This window comes from Fundulus heteroclitus, unplaced genomic scaffold, assembly GCF_011125445.2.
Source record: "Fundulus heteroclitus isolate FHET01 unplaced genomic scaffold, MU-UCD_Fhet_4.1 scaffold_690, whole genome shotgun sequence".
NCBI lineage: Eukaryota > Metazoa > Chordata > Actinopteri > Cyprinodontiformes > Fundulidae > Fundulus > Fundulus heteroclitus.
Window position 1 is genome coordinate 35,770 of NW_023397133.1, and position 21,453 is coordinate 57,222.

The 21,453-nt window shown below is 41.6% G+C and overlaps 1 protein-coding gene across 1 annotated transcript in view; it reads left to right on the top strand.

The window, feature by feature from the left end:
- Positions 1 to 17,293, top strand: part of LOC110368143 (syntaxin-12-like) — a gene marked incomplete at its 3' end in the record, with an annotated part of 35,511 nt that extends 18,218 nt beyond the window's left edge. The window contains 1 exon segment of the mRNA XM_036133886.1: positions 17,156 to 17,293. Within this exon segment, the coding sequence (XP_035989779.1) occupies positions 17,156 to 17,293 (138 nt within the window).
- Between the last annotated feature and the right edge of the window lie 4,160 nt (positions 17,294 to 21,453).

Below are 21,453 nucleotides of genomic sequence, written 5' to 3' on the forward strand. Positions count from 1 at the left end.
GCCGGTTTCCCTGTTCCGGTCTGAATATGTGCTAAAACTGCATCTTTAAAATGAACTGCGCCTATCTGAATCACATTATCCAATGAAAAGTATTACAGCTCTGTGCGTGTGCGTAGTCAAGAAATCACGTCTTCCACCAATTTTCCCACCAGCAGCGGTGGCGGCATAAATGTGCATCAGTGTTTGACGCCGGTTCAGAGTCACAGCACCACGGTAGCACTGTTTGAAGGTGCTGCGCTATTGATACTTAGACAGAAATCTTGTCACTAAATTCAATCTTGTAAATAAAACTTTAAGCCCAAATTTAATTTTACCTCTGACGTAAACGACGTGAACTGAGGAGAGCGATGGAGACATTTTCTGATTCCTGCTCGTATTATTCTCTTGGATCTGTTCCCTCATCTGTTGTCTCCGATTCCTCTCTTGGTTCCTCTCCTCCTTCATCGCTAACTTTGACATTAGATGTCTCACTTGCATGACAGTTTTCCTGGTTTCAGACAATTGAGTATATTTGCGAGAATCATTAAAGTAGAGGCCACAAGCTAAGTGAGCATATACAGCACAAAGCGTAGAAGAAGGTAACTCCTTTTGTTTCATCTTAAAATGAAGCGTAGAAGACGACTTCTAAATAACTTTTCGTGTGAATACTGTAATGTTCCGTTATGACACCCAAGCACCAGACGAGGTTTTGCTGCTAACACTTTATTTTAGGACAAACAGAGCAGGAAGACACACATTTCTTTTGGTATAACCGCAAAACAAAAGAAACAGTAAGTATGCAACAGCACTGAGCAATATAGTCTAATATGGATCATTACAAGACATTGTTTTATTAAATTTACAGTTTTTGATTTTTAATTGTTCCAAAGGAAATGTTTATTTACACGTCTTTATGGCGTGGGTGGAAAAACCCTGTCAGACCACCGTTACATTTTTCATCTTGCGCACCCTATAGTGATAGCTCGCGCACCCCCAGCTCTGTCCTAAACCACTTTCTACATCATGTAATCTAACTTCACAGGGTGTCTGCTACTTCAAAGTAATCATAACTACAATGAGAAATTGTAGTTATCACCTTCCCAGACGGGTCCTCCACTGCAGTGCCCCGCACATTGAGATGTTTTTCTGGCTGCTCCTCCTCAGCTACACTGGTGGTGGTCAACGTAAAGAATTCAACAAAAAATGCAGAGATCACAGTCTGATCATCAGGCTTGGTGTTGTGTTTTGTCATTCATAAAGTTGTTTATGAAGGTCACCCGCAAAAATTTCTCTTTAAAGGTTTGTGCGGTCAGATTTCCACCAATAACGGAGCTTAATTTGAACGTGTCACAAAACAAACGACCAATGAGAAACAAGTCTCGTGTTAATATCGCAAGATAATAATACTCCAAGATTTCGTTGGAAAACAACGGCGCCCGTGGAAATGGGGCGCAGGCCATGGACTTTCGATACATTGGAGTAAAATGGCCAGGGAAAATAGGAAAGAAACACCCTAGATTTGAAAATCAGTATAGCGGCGCTGCACCCTTATTTCATCCTTTGTGTAGAACCCTGGATTATCACCAGAACCTCCTCATTTCGTCACATCACCTTGACCCTGCAGCAGGTTCACTGGCTTCCTGTCCACTATCGCATTTATTTATATAGCGCCAATTCATGAAACATGTCATCTCAAGGCACTTTACAAAGTCAAATTCAATCATATTATACAGATTGGGTCAGATTATACAGATATGTCCTATATAAGGGAACTCAGTTGTTTGCATCAAAGTCCCGACAAGCAGCATTCACTTCTGGAGAAGCATAGAGCCGCAGGGAGAGTCGTCTGCTTTGTCCATGGCTTTGCAGCAATCCCTCATACTGAGCAAGCATGAAGCGACAGTGGAAAGAAAAACTCCCCATTAACGGGAAGGAAAACCTCCAGCAGAACCGGGCTCAGTATGAATGGTCATCTGCCTCAACCGACTGGGGCTTAGAGAAGACAGAGCAGAGACACAACAAGAGAGACAAACAAGCACAGAAGCACACATTGATCCAGTAATCTGTTCTACATTAGATGGTAATAGCGGGTGATCTGTCTTCCCTGGATGATGTCACAGCTAACAGAATGCCAGACCAGGTGTACCTACTATGAATAAAAAAAGAGAGAGAACAAAAAGTTGAAAGCTGAAATGATGTCAAGCAATGCGAAACTGGAGAACAGTAGAACTCAGTAGAGTGAAAAAAATAGGCCCTAATGTCCTCCAGTAGCCTAAGCTTATAGCAGCATAACTATAGAGAGAGGTAGCTCATGGTAATATGAGCCACTCTAACTATAAGCTTTGTCAAAAAGGAAAGTTTTAAGATTAGTCTTAAAAGTAGACAGGGTGTCTGCCTCACGGACCAAAACTTGGAGTTGGTTCCACAGGAGAGGAGCCTGATAACTAAGGTATCTGTCTCCCATTCTACTTTTAGAGACTCTAGGAACCACCAGCAGACCTGCAGCCTGAGAGCAAAGTGCTCTGTTAGGAACATACGGGGTAATCAGAGCTCTGATATATGATGGAGCTTGATTATTAAGGGCTTTACATGTTAGAAGAAGCATTTTAAATTATATTCTTGATTTAACAGGAAGCCAATGAAGGGAAGCTAAAATTGGAGAAATATGATTCCTCTTGTTGATTTTTCATCAAACTCTTGCTGCAGCATTTTGGATCAGCTGAAGACTTTCAACTGCATTTTTGTGGACTTCCTGATAATAAAGAATTACAATAGTCCAGCCTTGAAGTAACAAATGCATGGACTTGATTTTCAGCATCACCCCTGGACAGAATGTTTCTAATTTTGGCAATATTCCAGAGGTGAAAAAAGGAAACTCTGGAAACCTACTTAGTATGGGATTTAAATTACATATCTTGGTCAAAAATAACACCAAGATTTTTTTATTTATTACCCGAGGACAAATTAATGCCATCCAGATCAAGTGATTAAGAAGTTTATTTTTTGAGGACTCTGGTCTAAAGAATTACAACTTCTGTCTTATCAGAATCTAAATGCAGGAAATTTAAAGTCATCCAGCTTTTGATGTCATCAAGTCATGACTGCAGTCGAAGTAATTGATTGGATTCATCAGGATTTATGGATAAATAAAAAATGAGGACATCTCTTTTAGAGTTTTTTTTTTTTTTTGTCAAAAGTAGACAACAAGATGGCCGCTGGCTAGGAGGGAGTGTGTGGATCTGTCCTGCATTTAAGTGAAATCTATTGAATATCTGAATTTTAACTCAACATCCAAGCAAATGTTGAAGTTTTGTACTTTGATATTCAACTAATGTTTGGACTTGTAGGACTATTTCTGCCATTTTTTTCAATGTTAAGCACTTTTAATTACATGTGCTTGAACAACCAACAAAGGCCTCGTTAACTACCAGGATTCTCAACAGCTGGCAAGTAGTAAAATGGCTCCAAGTTTAACAAAAGATATGGAAGAACTTAAACTGTCATTGAATGTTATGTCAGAAGAACTGAGTAAGGTGGTGAAGCAACAAACAAGTCTGATGCGTTTGATTGGAGAAATTCAACAACTGAAAGTAATTATTAAAGAAAAGGATGAGAAGATAGAAGAGTTGGAAAAAAGAGTGGAGGATCTGGAACAGTTTGCAAGAAAGGAGGATGTGGTGATATCTGGACTCAAAACAACACACCGTACATATGCAAGGGAAACAGCAGAAGACAATAAAGGGGAAGATGCACCACCAGATGAACTACTTTCTCTTGAGCAGCAAGTCATCAAGTTCTTCAGCAGCAAAGGGATTTTGCTGGACAGTAAAACCATTGCTGCTTGTAATACAATGCTCTACAAACCAAATACAAATATGGATAAAAGAAAAAAAATACCAAATATCATCCTCTGGTTTGTGAGTACAAAATACAAAATTGAACTGCTAAAAGATGTTAAAAAACTAAAGGGAACAAATGTATTTGTGAATGAACACCTCACAAAGAAGAATGCAGAGATTGCTTACCAAGCTAGGATATTGAAGAAGGAGAAAAAAATACAGGCAACATGGACTAGGAATTGTAAGACACTGATAAAACTTAATGGTTCTCCTGAGCAAGCTAAGGTTCTAACTATTAAAAATGTTGTGGAACTGGAGAAATATAGGTGAACAGTACAGTTTTGACTTGGTACTGCTGGTGCTACAGTTTTCTATGTTTCTATGTTGTTGTTTTTTTTCTCTTTTTGCTTTTCTGGTTTTGAACAGATTGATTGATTGATTGATTGATTGAAGTGAAGAATATATTATTTAGTCATGAGTCAAAGAATGGAATTTAAGTGTTTTGATCCTACAGAACATACATTTTATGATATAGAAACTGATATAGACCCAGAATCCAACTTCAGTTATAATACTAAACAGCATTGTGAATATTACTCTGAAGACAGTATAAATGTGGGGCTAGGGGGCTTTTCAATAATACATTTTAATAGTAGGAGTATGTATAGTAATTTCTCTCAGATAAAAAGCTACCTTGAAAAATTTGATGAGAAATTTAGTGTGGTAGCAATCTCAGAAACCTGGATTACTGAGGAAAAAAGTTTGCTGGATGATTTAGATGGATATCAAATGTTTAGTCAGAATAGGTTAAACAAGAGGGGAGGTGGTGTTGCACTGTTTGTAAGGTCTGGATTGACATGTACGGTTATTGCTAAAATGACATTTTCAGTTGATAACTTGATGGAATGTTTAACTGTCAAAATTGAGGGTAATAGACCTGGCCATATGTTAATTAGTTGTGTTTATCGAACTCCTGGCTCATCTATAGATGAGTTTAGTAAGATAATATTAGAGACGTATGAAAGGCTCAATGAAAAATTTACTTTTATTTGTGGAGATTTTAACATTGATTTGTTGAAATATAATGAGCATACTAATACGACAGAATTTATAAATACAATGTTTGGTTTAGGTTTCTATCCGTTGATCCTAAGACCTACTCGAATAACTAAAGATAGTTCGTCATTGATTGATAACATTTTTATAAATAAGTTCAATGTGAAAACAAAAAGTGCATTGTTAGTCACTGACATAACTGATCATTTGCCTGTGTTCACTATGCTTGATATTAGTAATCAGTTCAATTTAAACATGACAAAGCAAATTATTAATTTAGTTAGAGTAAAATCACCTGAAGCTGTGGAAGAAATGAAAGTAGAATTTTTAAATTATAACTGGCAAAATGTCTATGTTGATGATGTTAATGAGTCATATAATATGTTTTTGGAAATATTTATGAAAATTTACAATCATTATTGTCCCCTTAAAGAATATAAACAAACATCCAAAAATAGATTGACTCCCTGGATGACAAAGAGTTTGGAGAAGGCATGTAAAAAGAAAAACAAGTTATATAAGGATTTCATTAAGTGCCCAACTCATGAAAAAGAAGGAAAATATAAAGTATATAAAAATAAGTTAACATCAGTGCTGAGAAAGCAAAAGCAGGATTATTATGATAGGTTGCTGCAAAAATACTGCAATGACATTAAGGGTACATGGAATACAATTAATAGTATTATTAAAAACAATAAAGATAGAGATTTTTCAATAAGTATTAAACACAACAATACAATAGTGGAAAAAAAGGAGGACATTGTTGAAGTCTTTAATAAGTACTTTGTTAATATCGGACCTAATTTAGTAAACAAATTGCCAAAGGGTAGAGATGAAAAACATAATTATAAATTCAATAATATTAATACAATGTTCCTGGGAGAAGTGAGTGAAAGTGAGGTAATAGATGTAGTTAAAAAATTTAAAAATAAGAAATCCAAAGATTGTAATGATATTGACATGGCTGTTGTGAAAGAGGTAATTTATAGTATTATTAAACCTCTCACTTACATTTGTAATAGATCATTTTTAACTGGAACCTTTCCTGATAAAATGAAGATAGCAAAGGTTTTTCCAGTTTATAAAAGTGGAGACAAGCAAATATTAACAAATTACAGGCCAATATCATTGCTACCACAATTTTCAAAAATTCTGGAAAAATTATTTATGAAAAGACTGGATTCCTTTCTCAATAAAAATAATATATTGAACGAGCACCAGTACGGCTTCAGGTATAACTGCTCCACAACTTTAGCTGTGATGGAGTTTGTGGAGCACATTGTAGCAGCAGTTGATCAGAAGCTTAATACCGTAGGTGTGTTTATTGACCTTTGTAAGGCTTTTGACACTATTGACCATGCAAGACTATTGGGTAAATGTGAACTGTATGGCTTACGGGGAGTTGCATATCAGTGGTTAAAGAGTTACTTAGCTAATAGATTACAATATGTACAAATTAACAACACTAAGTCACAGACAGACATGGTAAAATGTGGTCTTCCTCAAGGCTCAGTCCTAGGACCTAAATTATTTATACTTTATTTAAACGATATTTTTGCAGTATCCAGTCTGTTAAAGTTTGTAATGTTTGCAGACAATACAAATTTCTTTTTTTCTGGAAAAAATATGGATGAAATAATAAAAACTGTAGAAAAAGGGTTTGCTGAGTTGAAAACATGGTTTGATTACAATAAGTTATTGTTAAATGAAGGAAAAACTAATTTCATGGTTTTCTCTGGTAATCGGAATTATAATAATGTAAAGTTATGCATAAATGGAGTAGAAATCGAAAGAGTTTATGAGACAAAATTTTTAGGGATTATCATAGATAATAAACTTAGTTGGAAGCCTCACATAGGATATATTAGAAATAAAGTTGCAAAAACTATTGGAATACTGTTTAAAATAAAAGACTTAATAAATGTTAAAGGCTTGCATGTTATATATTCCTCTTTGGTTATGCCTTATTTATCTTATTGCTCAGAAATCTGGGGAAATGCAAGTAAAACAACTATTGATATATTAGTTAAGTTGCAAAAAAAACTATAAGGGTTATAAATAAGGTGGGATACCGTGAACCAACTGATAAACTCTTTATTCAAAGTAAAATATTAAAATTTAATGATATTGTCTATACAAAAATTCTGGAAATAATGTATAAAGCATTGAATAAAAGTCTTCCTTCTGGTATTCAGAAATTATTTAAGTTAAGAGAAAATAAATATAATTTGCGAGGTTTGTTTATATTTGAATGTGCAAAAGAGAAAAGTCAGATAAAGTCTAGATGTGTTTCAGTTATTGGTGTGAAACTGTGGAATGAATTGAATGATGAATTTAAGTTATGTCCTTTCTTGGTGAACTTTAAAAGAGCTTTAAAATGTAAAATGATAAAATCTTATGCTGTTATGTAGATCTATATATGTACTATGTACTTGAATTTGAATTTGAAGAAATCCTGGTAGGTTGTAAGGTAAAAAAATAGGGTAGGCAAGAATAAGCTTTGCTTCGGCCTATTCCTTTTTTGGTAAACTGTGGGTTTGTCTATTGTTTTTCTTCTTCTTTTTTTCTTTTGCTGTTACTTGTGTTTAATGTGGACAATTTACCAAAATAAATAAAGTGATTGATTGATTGATTGAAATATAGTTGAGTGTCATCAGCATAACAGTGGAAATTAATCCCATGTTGTCTGATAATTTTTCCAATTGGAAACATATATATATATATATATATATATATATATATATATATATATATATATATATATATATATATATATATATATATATATATATATATATATATATATATATATATAGTAAAGAGAACTGGTCCAAGGACTGAACCCTTTACTTTCAAATGCATCCACAACCTCGCTCCATCTTATCTTTCTGAACTTTTTTATGTTACCACACTTAGGTCCTCCTTTTCCATTGATTTCACTGCCCTCCTGCCCGTCTCAGCACTATGGGGAGCAGGGCCTTCAGCCGCTCTGCTCCCCATCTCTGGAACTCACTTCCTTCTGATCTTTGAAACTCTGTCACTTTCTGTTTTTAAAGTTAGACTTAAAACGTAGCCTCTTCAGAATTGCATATCCAACATACCATCCATTTTCATTCTTTATCATTTTTATTTCACCGTCTAGTTTTTTTTTTGCTAATTTTGATATTCTTTGTTTTTCTGTCTTAATTAATTGTGTTTGTGTTCATTATTATTATTATTATTATTATTCTTTCACAAAAATTTGGTTTCTGCTCTGATGAAGTTAAACTGAACTCTCTGTACCTCTGCACTCTCTGTACCACTCTGCAAGGCACACCTATGGTGGCATTACAACAAAGTCAGCCTCCATAGGTTAAAAGTGCCTTATAAAGATTTCATCAAGACTTTTGATGAATAATGAATAAGCCCAGATTTGATGAATCTGGGCTTATTCATTTGTTTGTACTGTCTGAAAACATTTCAGACAGTACTCAGTGATTTTCTTACATCCTCATTCATCCAATTTTATTAGGGTTCCAAGCCCGCAGCGCAGGCGAACGGCTATGCCGGTCGTCTGCTCTGTGAGCAGAGAACCCTATTGTTTTTCGTGTGTTTTTAAATTATTTATTATTATTATTATTTTATTATTATTAACAGTAAAAAATTCTCCGCTAAAACGCGTTGTGCAGCCCATGCGGACTTGTAACAAACCTATTGAGTCAGGTGTCGAAGTACATAATGTGCACCGCTACTAAAACACAGAAATTCAGACCCCTCAACAACTAGGGGGCGCTATAACAAAGGACAATGCGTTTCGGCCTATAACCACCAAACTACTGTTTATTGGATGATTCTGCAAAATAAAGGGAATTGGCACACCCTTTGTTTCTCAGCTACTTTTCGCGCTACAGGGCTACAAAGGTTAAACCTTTCTTGTTAAACTCCTCCTACATTTTTTGGGCAATCCGCACAAAACTCTATATATAACCGTGTAATGGAAAAAAGTTAACGTGGCAGATTTTTGAATTTTGACTTTTTCGAAAAGTAACGCTAAAATAAGTGATTGTTAGATAGCAAGCTCTAAATGTAATTGCTGATTATTCTAAAACCATAACAGATTTTAACATGTCCTTCATAACCCATACTCAAAATAAGATTTTGCACATGTGACCCGCGTTTGAGGATCGTCCATCACTAGAGGGCGCTGTGATGTCAAGAAATCTACTTTGCAAGAATGTCTGATCGGATTTTTACAAAACCTTCTTCATCCCCTTTTAGTCATAGCCCTGAACTAAAGTATTAAATATGGTAGTGATTGAAGTGGGCGGGGCCTATTGCCCAATAGTGTAAAAAAAATGGAAAGTAATAATAATAATAATAATAATAATAAAAAATGTTTTAAAAGTCAATTTTTTGGTGTAACGATCTTGAGTTTTCAGGGTGTATTCCTTGATTAAGGTGTAACAATTCTCTCACTGATTTTTTTTTAAAAAGTTTGTAAAATGGAGAAATCAATGTATTTTCCACAAATATTGTTCAATCCCCAGAAAATTGGCCCCTATTTGTAAAGCACATGCAGACTAAACATAGATTTCAGTTTGTTAAAAATCCAGGCGATTTTAAATTATTTACAAAACATTGAAATTTAAATGTGCAAGACTAAAAGTTTAATTTTTTTTCTCTCAAACGCTTTTTTCAATGGGCATTTAAAACATCACGTTGGTAGATAAAGCACTCTTTGAGATCCATGAATATTTTCAGAATTTTTGAGCAAACAGTTGATGTTTAATGAATATTTTTCGTATTAGGTACCAATTTATCAAAATGTAATTTTCAGAAAATGATGTTGGTGAAACAAATATAATACAGTAATGAATAACTACCGTCTTAGAGATAATTTTAGTGCCACCAGTGTGCCACCCATTGAGTGTATGTGTGTGTGTATATATATATATATATATATATATATATATATATATATATATATATATAGCATGAATGAAAGTAGCAGTGGTCAAAGTTTTCTTTGGATTTATGCAAACCAGCAGGTTATAAAGTTCACTTGAATGAACAGCTGACAACAATTTCCCCCGGTAAGCCTGTCGCTGCTCCTGCAGTTAATTAATGAAATATTTCCACCTGTGGCCACGTCACCTGTCAGTGTGTATTCCCTTGCTGCCAGTAACTTAGCTGATAAACCAAACAGGGATCTCCTCATGATTCATTATTAGCTCAGGCTAATTTAGCATGATGCACTTTTTCTTTTCTTTTTTTTTTTAAGAATGGTCGGAATGTGAAACAGTGTCCCGCATTTCAATGGGTCTGATTCAGAAAAAGTGAAAAAATTTTACCTGTGCTTTTATGTAACAAAGAAGGCAGAGCTGCATCGGCTGTCAGTCAATAAGCAGCAGCTCCACCTCAGGAGCAGCAGCTCACCAGGACACTCGTTAAATAAAATCACAAGGATTTTGATCCATGCAGATTATTAAGGAAACTACGTTAAATAAAAAAATAAACTGCAGCTACAACATGGCCTGGAGAAGGGGTTCTAACTGGGTGAGGTCAGAGAAAGGCGATTGTCAGAAAGCTTTTATGAAGTTATAATTTTATAACAGAGTGGAGGGCGAAGTGAAACGACATTATTGAACCAAGTCGCACTAGAACCAGCTGAGAAAGCCTCCTGTGGTTCTATGGACTCATTTTATTCAACCCAAAATCACCTGCCAGAAAGACAAGCTACAGTAGCCAAGATTACCTACAGCAATATTTAACTTTATGCAAACGGCATTCATGCTTTAAAATTATTAACATCAGCTCTACTCTGACAGCATGGTGGGACGAAGTCATCACTTATCCCATGCAGTCGTACACTCATCTGGAAGAACCCTGACATCCTTCCAAATTGGCATTAGTAAAAATAAATTTTTGGAATATGAACAACTTAAATCTATAATTAGAAATAAATTTAAGCATATTAAAGGTGGTTTACAACTAATACACTACAAAATCCTTCACAGAGTACACTACACAGGACAAAGATTATTCAAGATGGGTTTGGCACAATCTAATATCTGTCCACACTGCATAGGCAATCATCCTGATTATATTCATGCGTTATGGTTATGCTCTGGGGGCGCTCGGAGTGGGGCGCTTGGTGGGTCTGACTCCACGGTCTGTTTCCCCCATCTGGGAGGGGCTTGGGAGGCCTACGGGGAGCTACGCGGCGACGGACGCGGGTTACTGACCTGGTAGCTGTGCTGTCGCTGGGTGGGTCCGGGGTGGGTCTGGGGTCCCTGGGGCGCACCGCCATTGGGCGGGGGCCCCGGTGGGGCCTCAAGGGTTCCGGTTCCGGGGTGTGTGCCGCTTGGGGTTTGGGCCGGCACACACCCGGGTGTCTGCCCCTGCACGGGGCCTCTGGTGCGCTGGGGGGCCTCGGGGCCTGTTGAGCTGGTAGGGGGCATGGACATTAACATCTCAGGGCAGATGCTCTTCCCCTTCAATGAATCGGCACTCTGCTAATGGGGGGAGGGGAGGGAGGGGGAGTAGGGACTAACCCAGCCTGGATGTCTACTGTCAAATGTATGGTGATTAAATCTACGGGTGGGGGGGGTGGACGTTCTGTTGGGCTTGTGTCCGCCCCCCGGTCCTGGTCCGTGTAGTCTCCTGGTACGGGTTTCGCTTGGGGGGTGAGGTTTGGGATGGCTCGTGCAGGCTGGATGGCCAGGGTCCCCCCTTTTATTTATTTGTTTGTTTATTTATTTTTATTTATTTACTTTTTTTTGGGGGGGGGGGGTCAAGCCAGTAGGCTTGGTGGGTGGGCTGGGGGGGGGGGGGTGGGGTGGAGGTGTTGGTCCTGGTGGGTGGTTGGCTGGCAAACCCAAGCCCATTGCCCAAGGGCCTCTCCCTGGCCCTTGGGCTATGGTGGTGCCGCTGGCGGGGGCCCTTTCTCCGGGTGGGGCTTTCGGGGAGCGGGGGTGCCTATTGGAGTCAGTAGGGGAGCTGGCTCCCTGGGTTGGCTCTCCAGTCCTTTGCTCCCCATCCCCGGACTCCTCCCTCTGCCTGCTCCATCACGCCGCCACACATGTAGATCCTTGGAGAGGGGGGCGTTACTGGAGGTTGCCACTTTCTGATGACATCCCTCTCCCCAATTTTATCATGCATTTTATACACTTTCACTCCAAACATTTTCACAACGCACATTCATGTAGGCCACGGTATGGGGGGGTGGGGGTGAAGATGTCTGGGGGGGGCTTATGTTGTGTGAGCCTCGCCTCGGACGGCTCCCTTCACCCCCTCTCGCATTTGGACATTGAGGGTTCTGGGTAGTTGCTTGGAGGGGGGCGCTGGCACCAGCTTCCTTCCGAATGGGGGGTGGGCTGTGCTGTGCACCCTCTTCGGCGCTCCCAGTTTTAAACACACTTGAAAACAACATGCAACAACACAACATCTGAGCGGGCGTCGGGAGTCTTTTGCACACCCACAATCTCACTATTGTTTAATATTTAATCTAAATAATAATTATTAAATTAATATTTAATCTAAAAGACAGAGGGATGTTCACAGCCTCAGTACTGGTTGCTCATACAAAGCAACGCAACGGGTAGATTTCTTGACACCATAGTCTTATTCATTCCTCACTCAGACATTAAGTAGGACCAATTGTGTACACCCATTCAGGGTTATGCACAGTATATCAGTGTTCCGTTCATCACAATGGTGGAGAGGATCATGTTATAATGCAGACGTGTCCTAGCTGACACCTCATCCCCAATTCTGTCCAATCTAAGTAAGTAACCTAAGTAAGCGACTTTGCAGTCCAGTCTGTAATCTCATAATTTCTAACAAAATCTAAAAAAGAACTGTGGACTCTTACCTTTTCAGAACTTTTTTTTCTTGACTTTCTGGCGGAGAAGTCTTTTATGGTGTCTTTAAAAATTAGCCACTGAAGAATATATGTGGACATCAGTGAAAGATGGCTGAATCTGTTCTGCTGTATGCTTGATCGTAGCCGGGATTTAACAATTTTACAGTTTTGAAAATGAGCGTTCACCAGCAGGATTTGTAACTGGCAATGTCAAATATAATCTCAAATCAATATCTGTGTCTGATTTTTTTTTTCTTTTTTTCTTCACCAAAAATTACTGAAAATGCGCCACCTCTTCAAGAAAGTCCCCAGCTAAAACTAAATACTTTTTATATTTGTTATACAGCTTGTTTGCTCCAGTGTGAAGGTTTTTGGGATAAAATGGATTTCAAGTTATTTTAAATTATTTAGAAATTCAAATATTTCACACAGATCTGTGTAGGACTGGTGCCTCCGGTCAAGCTCTGCCACAAGACGGTCAATAATAGTTAAACACTGGTATGAATAAAAACACAATAATTCACAATTGTTGTTGTTCACATTTACTGTGAATTTATATATTATATATTTGCTTCATAATTTATTGTATATAATAACTGTATTCATATGAAACCACTGGATCCAGACGCCTAGGGTTATCCAGCTCCTTATCTCTCTAGGACCATGTTACAGCCAGTGGCCTTCTTTTGTGTTTTATTTCTCACGTTATTTAAATTCATGTGCAGTTGCTGCTTCCTGCCAGCTGGCTCCGCTATGTGATCTTGATGCATACCTTCTTCCGGGTCATTTCCTGTATTTCCTCCTGCATCACTTTCTGTTAAAGTTCTCCTCTTCTCCGGGTTGGATACTCATCTTTATTGCTCCACCAATCCTGAAAGAGACATCATTATTTAAACTGGCACTTCTAAACAGACTGGGCAGCTGTGTTTTGTTTGCCTCGTATATACGGTGTATCTCCCTTTTTGTTATTGCCTTTGGGCCAGGTTGTAACAGACCGACATGTCTTCTTCTGCTTGTGGATGCTTCTGTATCAGTTGACCCCAGAAGCTGTGATATAATTACAGGCCAGCGAATACTTTCATGAAGTTAAATAAATCTATCCAGTAAGTGTATCACTATCTGCGCATTTACAAACAATAAACCTTCATTAAAGGGTCGATGTTTTGCTGAGTTAATCTCATTTATAGCCTTTTATAGCATCTTACAAATTCAAAGAAAAAAATGCAAAGAAAAAATTCAGGCGGAATTTATCCTTATAAAGTTTTATTGATGAACACACATCAAACATCAGTAAACAAACTAAGAAACAGCTGAAATATGATCTACATGGTCTACTTAAACAATGTGCATTTTTTTTCATTTGTGGCATATCAACAAAATATGTGTATTCTCCAAAAGAAAACAAAGGTACTAATTTCATAGACGTCGAAGGGTTAATACAAGATGATTTAGTAGTAGCCAAAGCTAACTATAGTTAGTTTTCCCAGATATCCTGCTGCGTGTGAACTAGGCCTTAGTAAGGTTTCTCCATGAGAAATTTGCACAATAGTGGTTGTGATGGGCCAAAAGACCCCCCCCTCCAAGGGCACAGAGGCCGCCGGTAGAGACACCAGAGCCCCAGACATCCAAAAGGGCCCCCCAAGCGTGTGAGCCCAAGGAGGACCAACACGGGAATAGCTGCCTCCTCCATCAAAGAAAGGGTGCCCCCAGATATCCATCCGCTTATCTGGGGTCGGGTCGTGGCGGTAGCAACTTCAGTTGGGAGGCCCAGATGTCCCTCTCCCCAGCCACTTGGGCCAGCTCCTCCAGGGGAATCCAAAGGCGTTTCCAGGCCAGCCCAGAGACATAGTCCCTCCAGCATGTCCTGGGTCTTCCTCTGGGTCTCCTGCCGGTGGGACGAGCCTGGAACACCTCACCAGGGAGGCGTCCAGGAGGAATCCTAACCAGATATCCGAGCCACCTCAACTGGCTCCTCCATGACTGAGCTCCTCACCCCATCTAATTTCGGCCGCTTGTAACCGGGATCTCGTTCTTTCGGTCATGACCCAAAGCTCATGACCATAGGTGAGGGTAGGAATGTAGATCGACCAGTAAATCGAGAGCTTTGCCTTTTGCTCAGCTCTCTCTTCACCACAATGAACCAGTACATCGTCCGCTTCAAAGCAGACGCCGCACCAATCCGCCTGTTGATCTCCTGCTCCATCTTCCCTTCCATTTGTGAACAAGACCCCAAGATATTTAAACTTCTCCACTAGGGGCAGCACATCCTCCCCAACCTGGAGGAGGCACTCTACCCTTTTCCGGATCAAGACCATGGCCTAACAGTCATTATTAAAGTGCACGGTACTCCATACCCCTGGAGTACCCCCCACAGGACCCCCCGAGGGACACGGTCGAATGCCTTCTCCAGATCCACAAAACACATGTAGACTGGTTGGGCAAACTCCCATGCACCCTATAGGATCCTGCTGAGAGTGTAGAGTTGATCCAGTGTTCAACGGCCAGGACGAAAACCACACTGCGGAGCTTTTTATCCACCTCGGTGACCTCAGCACCAGAGATGGTAAAACCCGACCCCGAGTCCCCATGCTCTGCTTCCTCAATGGAAGACGTGTTGGTGGGATTAAGGAGACCTTCGAAGTATTTCCGCCCACCGACACACGGCGTCCTTAGTCGAGGTCAGCAGCACACCACCCCCACTATAAATAGTGTTGGTACTGCAATGCTTCCCCCCTTCCTGAGACGTTGGATAGAGTTTTTGTCTCAGCGACTTGGCGAGCCGGCTGCCGCTTTGACCGTCGGTACACATCAGCTGCTTCCGGAGTCCCACAGGCCAAAAAAGCCCAATAGGACTCTTGGACCGGACTTCTTCAGCTTGACAGCTTCCCTCACCGCTGGTGTCCACCTGCATGTTCGAGGGTTGCCACCGCAACATGCACCGATAACCTTGCGGCCACAGCTCCAACTAGCCACCTCAACAATAGAGGCACGTAACATGGTTCGCTCAGACTCAATGCCCCCCCCCCCCACCCCCCCTCCCTCGGAACGTGTTCAAAGCTCTCCCGGATGTGGAAGTTAAAGCTCTGTCTCACGGGGGACTCTGCCAGACGTTCCCAGCAAACCCTCACAATACGTTTGGGCCTACAACGTCTGACCGGCTTCCTCCCCCACCATCGGAGCCAGCTCACCACCAGGTAGTTGTCGGTGTAGAGCTCCACCCCTCTCGTCACCCAAATGTCCAAGACATGTGGTCGCAGGTCAGATGAAACAACAACAAAGTCGATCATTGAACTACGGCCAAGGGTGTCCTGGTGCCAAGAGCACATAGGGACACCCTTATGCTTGAACATGGTGTTCGTTATGAACAATCCATGACAAGCACAGAAGTCCTACAACAGAACACCACTCAAGTTCAGATCTGGTGGGCCATTCCTCCCAACCACGCCCCTCCAGGTCCCACTGTCATTCCCCACGTGAGCATTGAAGTCCCCCAGCAAAACGAGGGAGTCCCCAGGAGGAACACTCTCCAGTACCTCCTCTAAGGACTCCAAAAAGGGTGGGTAATCTGAACTGCTGTTTGGTGCATAAGCACAAACTACAGTCAGAACCCGTCCCCACACACATATGCGGAGAGAGGCCACCCTCTCATTCACCGAGGTAAACCCCAACATACAAGCACCATGATGAGGAGCAACAAGTATGCTCACTCCTGCTCAGCGCCTCTCACCAGGGGTAACTCCAGAGTGGAAGAATGTCCAGCACCTCTCTAGGAGACTGGTTCCAGAGCCATGCGTCGAGGTAATTCCGACTATCTCTAGTCAGAACCTCTCAACCGTCCACACTAGCTCAGGCTCCTTCCCCACCAGAGAGGTGACATTCCACGTCCCAAGAGCCAGCTCCTTCAGCCGAGCATCAGAACGCCAAGGTTCCCGCCCTCGACTGCCACCCATTGCACAATGCACCCGACCCCTTTGCCCCCTCCGACAGGTGGTGAGTCCATGTTTCCTCTTCGGGTTGTGCCCGGCTGGGATCCATGGGTAAAAGCATGCCAGCATGCCCCACCCCCAGGCCTGGCTCCAGAGTAGGGTCACCTCCAGGTGACCCTATTAGAGGCATAAAGCCCCTGACAGCATTGGTCCTAGGGTCATTGGGACACTCAATCCCAGAGAGCAGCAGTACCACAGATCTTCTCTAGGACGCGAGGAGCAACCAAGGAACCGAGATAGGTGGTGTGTAAACTGTTGTCAGAACGAGGCTTGGCTTGGTTAACTGATCCAAGCTCGGACTGGTCTCGGCTCGGATCGGTTTAACAAGGGTAGTGTAAATGGGGCTTATTTGTCTATTTCTGATTCACATTGTATAGATAAGACACTCTAAACTTGATATTTTTATCATTTGTTTCTAACTGTATATTTACCCCCTATCCTATGCCTTCCAGAGGCAACAGAAGATTCAGAGGGACCGGCTTATGAATGACTTCTCCGCAGCTCTCAACAACTTCCAAGCTGTCCAGCGGCAAGCAGCAGACAAAGAGAGGGAATCGATAGCAAGAGCGAGGGCTGGTTCCCGCCTATCGGTACGTAAGCAACAGAAGTTGTTTCATAAATTTCAGGTGGTTAAAAAAGATGCAATGAAGAGCCAGTGTGTTAAAGAATCAGTGTTTGATCAGTTTTAGGGGCCATTTACCCATTATCATCTACACCCTTTTGTCCATTCAGCATTCTCAAGTTCAGATTGTAAAAGCATTTAAGACTCTCATTTACAAGAACTTGAAATCCTTCAAGTAATCTTTGTTACTCTGTTCCTTTTTTCAGTTCTTTTTTTCTTTAGTATCAAGAGCAATAATATAGTTGTGATTACGGCAGATAGTTTCTCTTATGCAAACAGGTTTAAATCGGAGGCAACCGTACTTTCGTTCACTTCTTTCTGAAAATGTTTTTACACCTGTCCAGGAGGCTTTGTCAATAGCGTACCGTGCACGTGACGTCACCATCTCAAGAGCAACGCCCCTTTTGCCGCTTAGGAAGGGCATACAGGTAGAGAACACCCGTAGCAACCAGCTATTACACGCGCAACAGAAACAGCGATATAACCGACTTTGCAGCCATTAAACTTTCCCAAGATGATGTCCCAGGTGCACGGTTTACTGGTCGCACTGTCGAAGAACACACCAACCTTCAGCTCAAACGATGGCTTGAGTGTCGAGGGCTTAAAAAGACCGGAAAACGGGCCGAGTTGGTTGAATGTTAAGTTTTGTTTTTTTCCCCTGCGCGGCGTTCATGGCGCCGTCGGCCGTTTTTTTCTGTTTGTAATCACCGTCCAGGGATCGGTATATGTTTAATGTTTGTCTTATTTGAAATGTTTTTGAGTAAGCTATCCTGGTAGCAGGGTATCATGTTAGCGCCTGCTACCATGATAGCCTATATGCTATCATGGTAGCAGGCGCTTCATTATTAACATGTCGGCCACCAAAAAACTCTTACCTGTTCACTACTTGATGTCGCTGGAATTGGGTCAGGATGTTCTTCGGTTGGGCCCTTTCCTCCAACAAAATGCTTGCTACATATGTAGGTGAATTTGGTAACTTTTTCCGGGTTGAACTGTTGTGTAGGCCGACCGCACCGGTGAACCCAGCGCACACATTTCTCCTTGGCAGTCTTGAAGAAAACATCCTTCATATGCAGCCGAACAGCGTACCTCGAGTCGCTGTTGCACGTTCCCTAGCAACAATGTTTAAAAATCATGGTCTTAGATTTGGAAAAAGCAGTCGTTTACCGAGTAAAACCACGGGTAACGCACGTCTCTTTTACAGCAAAACAGCGGCGGACTATGCAAGTTTGCCCTACTGCGTACCATGTGATGTGACGTCATCGTGACGTTACGTTTCTAAAAATAGCTCGCTCGCGGTACGCTATTCTAGTGGCTCACATTTGAGCACTGCTGTTTTTTTCAAGGCTCATCCTCCTAGGCACGTTCTAAGTCAGATGCAAATCAATGACCCAACCCGCCACTGTCCTGGGTCGTTAGAAGCTATTGGTTGGTGTGAGTGGAGTACTTGGTCGCCTGAATGATGAGACTGCTGATGTAATCTCTTTGGAATGTGTTGGAGGACCAAGCTGTAAACAGTGGGGTGTTGTAAGCGCAATACTCCCCCTCTGTTAAGGGATGTCTTTTCTCTTTTGACCACGATGGTCTCTTTCACCCCTCATTAAAACCATCTATTCTCCCTGTCTAAGCAGTCCTGGTGCATTGGACCTCAACACAACACTGCTCAGCTGTGGTTTGTGTGATGAACCAGTTTTGTCTGAGAGTGTAACTAGGTTTGAAATTTACTATATATTGTGTTTGGAGAAAAATATTCTGAGTTTCTCATAAACTCGTCGGAATGAAAATCAGCTACATAAACGCAGAAGAGGGTTAATGTCAGAAGGGCAGTGTCTGGCTGGGCATGTGCGGTAGCTGGTAGGCGTAGTGAGCTCAGAATGGCAGAGAGGTGACGGCTCAACAGGAGGAGACGGTAGCAGAACCCCAGTAAGGCACAGTTACTCAGGGCAGAAGACATTGGTGGAGCCACGGTAAAGTGGGAGACAAGGGCAGCTCTAGGTTGACTCAGAACAAGTCCTGGAAGTAAACAACAAAGGAGTGAGCAGGCAGCGGGTCAGCCAGGTGCTGCTCGGGAGAGCTAATGCTCTGACGTCTTCCTTCTGGCTTCTGCCTCCTTAAAAGTCTCACTTGATTGGAGTAGATTGGGAGCCCCGCTGGAAAAAGGTAAGGCTGCACCGTAACACTACCCAGCACAGAACAACCGCATACCTGACATTAGCTGCTGACACCGTGGGTGACTCCGAGGATGTGGACTGTGAGGGGGCTATGCTAACAGAGCAACCTCCTTTTGCGGAGAGTGCAAGAGTCACGATGCTATGGATTGAGCACGTACACAGAGCCCTGGACCCGAGACCACACGTAGGCACGCCCCAGCGATCTGTCGTTGTGAAATACCTAAATTATACCACCAAGAGAAGATTATTAGTGCTACCTGGAAAAAGAAAGTAAGCGATGATGGACAGATTTTTTTTCCCACCACGATTACGCCACAGACGTGATGGACAAAAAGGAAATAATATCTTCCTCTGAAAAAGGTGCTGAAACAAAGAGGGATATGCCTCCACATACCTATGACAAGGATCCATATGTTTCTGTACTCTGGGACAATGACTTATGATAACGCTGATCAAACCGCAGAAGATCTTAGTGTAAGGGGCATTCCTATCCACCTGGCACCAAAGTGGAGCGGACCGGATCAGACAACTTTTTCCCGGGAGCAGGCAAGGAGGGGAGAGACCAGGAGTGCGTACCAGCAAAGAGTCAGAGGCAAGCTTCAGGAATTCCACCACCAGCCGGCTGATCCCAACACCGGGGACAGAGGTTTTTCCCCCACGCTAAAGTGAAGGACTTCTTTTAATAAGTTTGTATAACGTAAGTCACCCATGGTAGGCAAGTACTGTTCTATACTGCTTGGCCCTCTTTCTTTTGTTATCTTACTGTAAAGCTAACACCCCAACTTCATGTGTGGAAAAAAGTAGAACAAAAGTTGAAAGGGCCCCTTTCGACTTTTGTTCTTTATGCTCTGTTGCTATATAAACTAGTCAGTCTACGGAGTTAATGGCAGCCACCACTCCAAAGAGTTTTTTGAGGGGGCCCTGCCCCCTTGTGGGCGGTTCAACTCCCTACCCTAGAGGCCACAGAGCAGCCTTTATGATGGAAGTTCACATTTGTTTATGTTCCCCAGTTTTGTTTTCCTTCATACTTGTTCCTTACGTTGTGTTCTTTGTTTTGGTGTATGAGGAGAGAGTACTTGATATGTTTGAATTTTGTTCATGCAATACAAGCAATACAAAATAATTAATCTTAATGTTAATGGTTTGAAAAGCCCCAGGTACATGATGGTCAATAGCAAGATTGATGGCAAGGGAGTAACCTTACTGAATGTCTATGCACCACCAGGCAATAAAAATATATTTTTTAATAATATCCTGGATCTAATGACATCACAGTCTTCTGGAGTTGTATGTGCAGGCGATTTCAATATGATTTTGAATCCTAAACTAGACACTTAGCCCGTTTACACTACACTTTTTTTAACCGAGCCAAGACCAGTCTGAGCTTGGATCAGTTAACCAAGCCGAGACGACCGTTTACACACCACACTATCCCGGTTCCTTGATTGCTCCTTGCCTCCTAGTGACGATCTGCGGTACTGCTGCTCTCTGGGATTGAAGGCGGGACCGAGCAAATCAAAATGGCGGCACCCGTGACATTCAGGATGTTATGGTTAGACAGAGTCGGCTTTTGGGACGTGGATAAGACAAACGAACGTCTAATAATGATTTACAGACGCAGGAAACAACGACAGACGCTGAGGTTCATCACACTGCTTAGCAGAATCATCTCTGGAAATCGTGTGGCATGCTAAGGAAGCTAGTATTATTATGAATGTCTGCAATTTGTCTGAATGGGGTGTGAATCGAGACGTGCAGCCAGACACGCCGGAAAAACCACGGACAGTCAGCTGACTGTAAGGGGATGACGCGGTCTGCTCATGCGCTCTTCGTTATCAGATAACCGGGATAAAAAAAACTGTCCGAGACCTGCTCAGGAACTGGTCTGCAGTTAGCGCGGTCCGGTTATGTCTAGCGCGGTCCAGTTCAGTCTGCTGACCATTTACACACAAGAGTT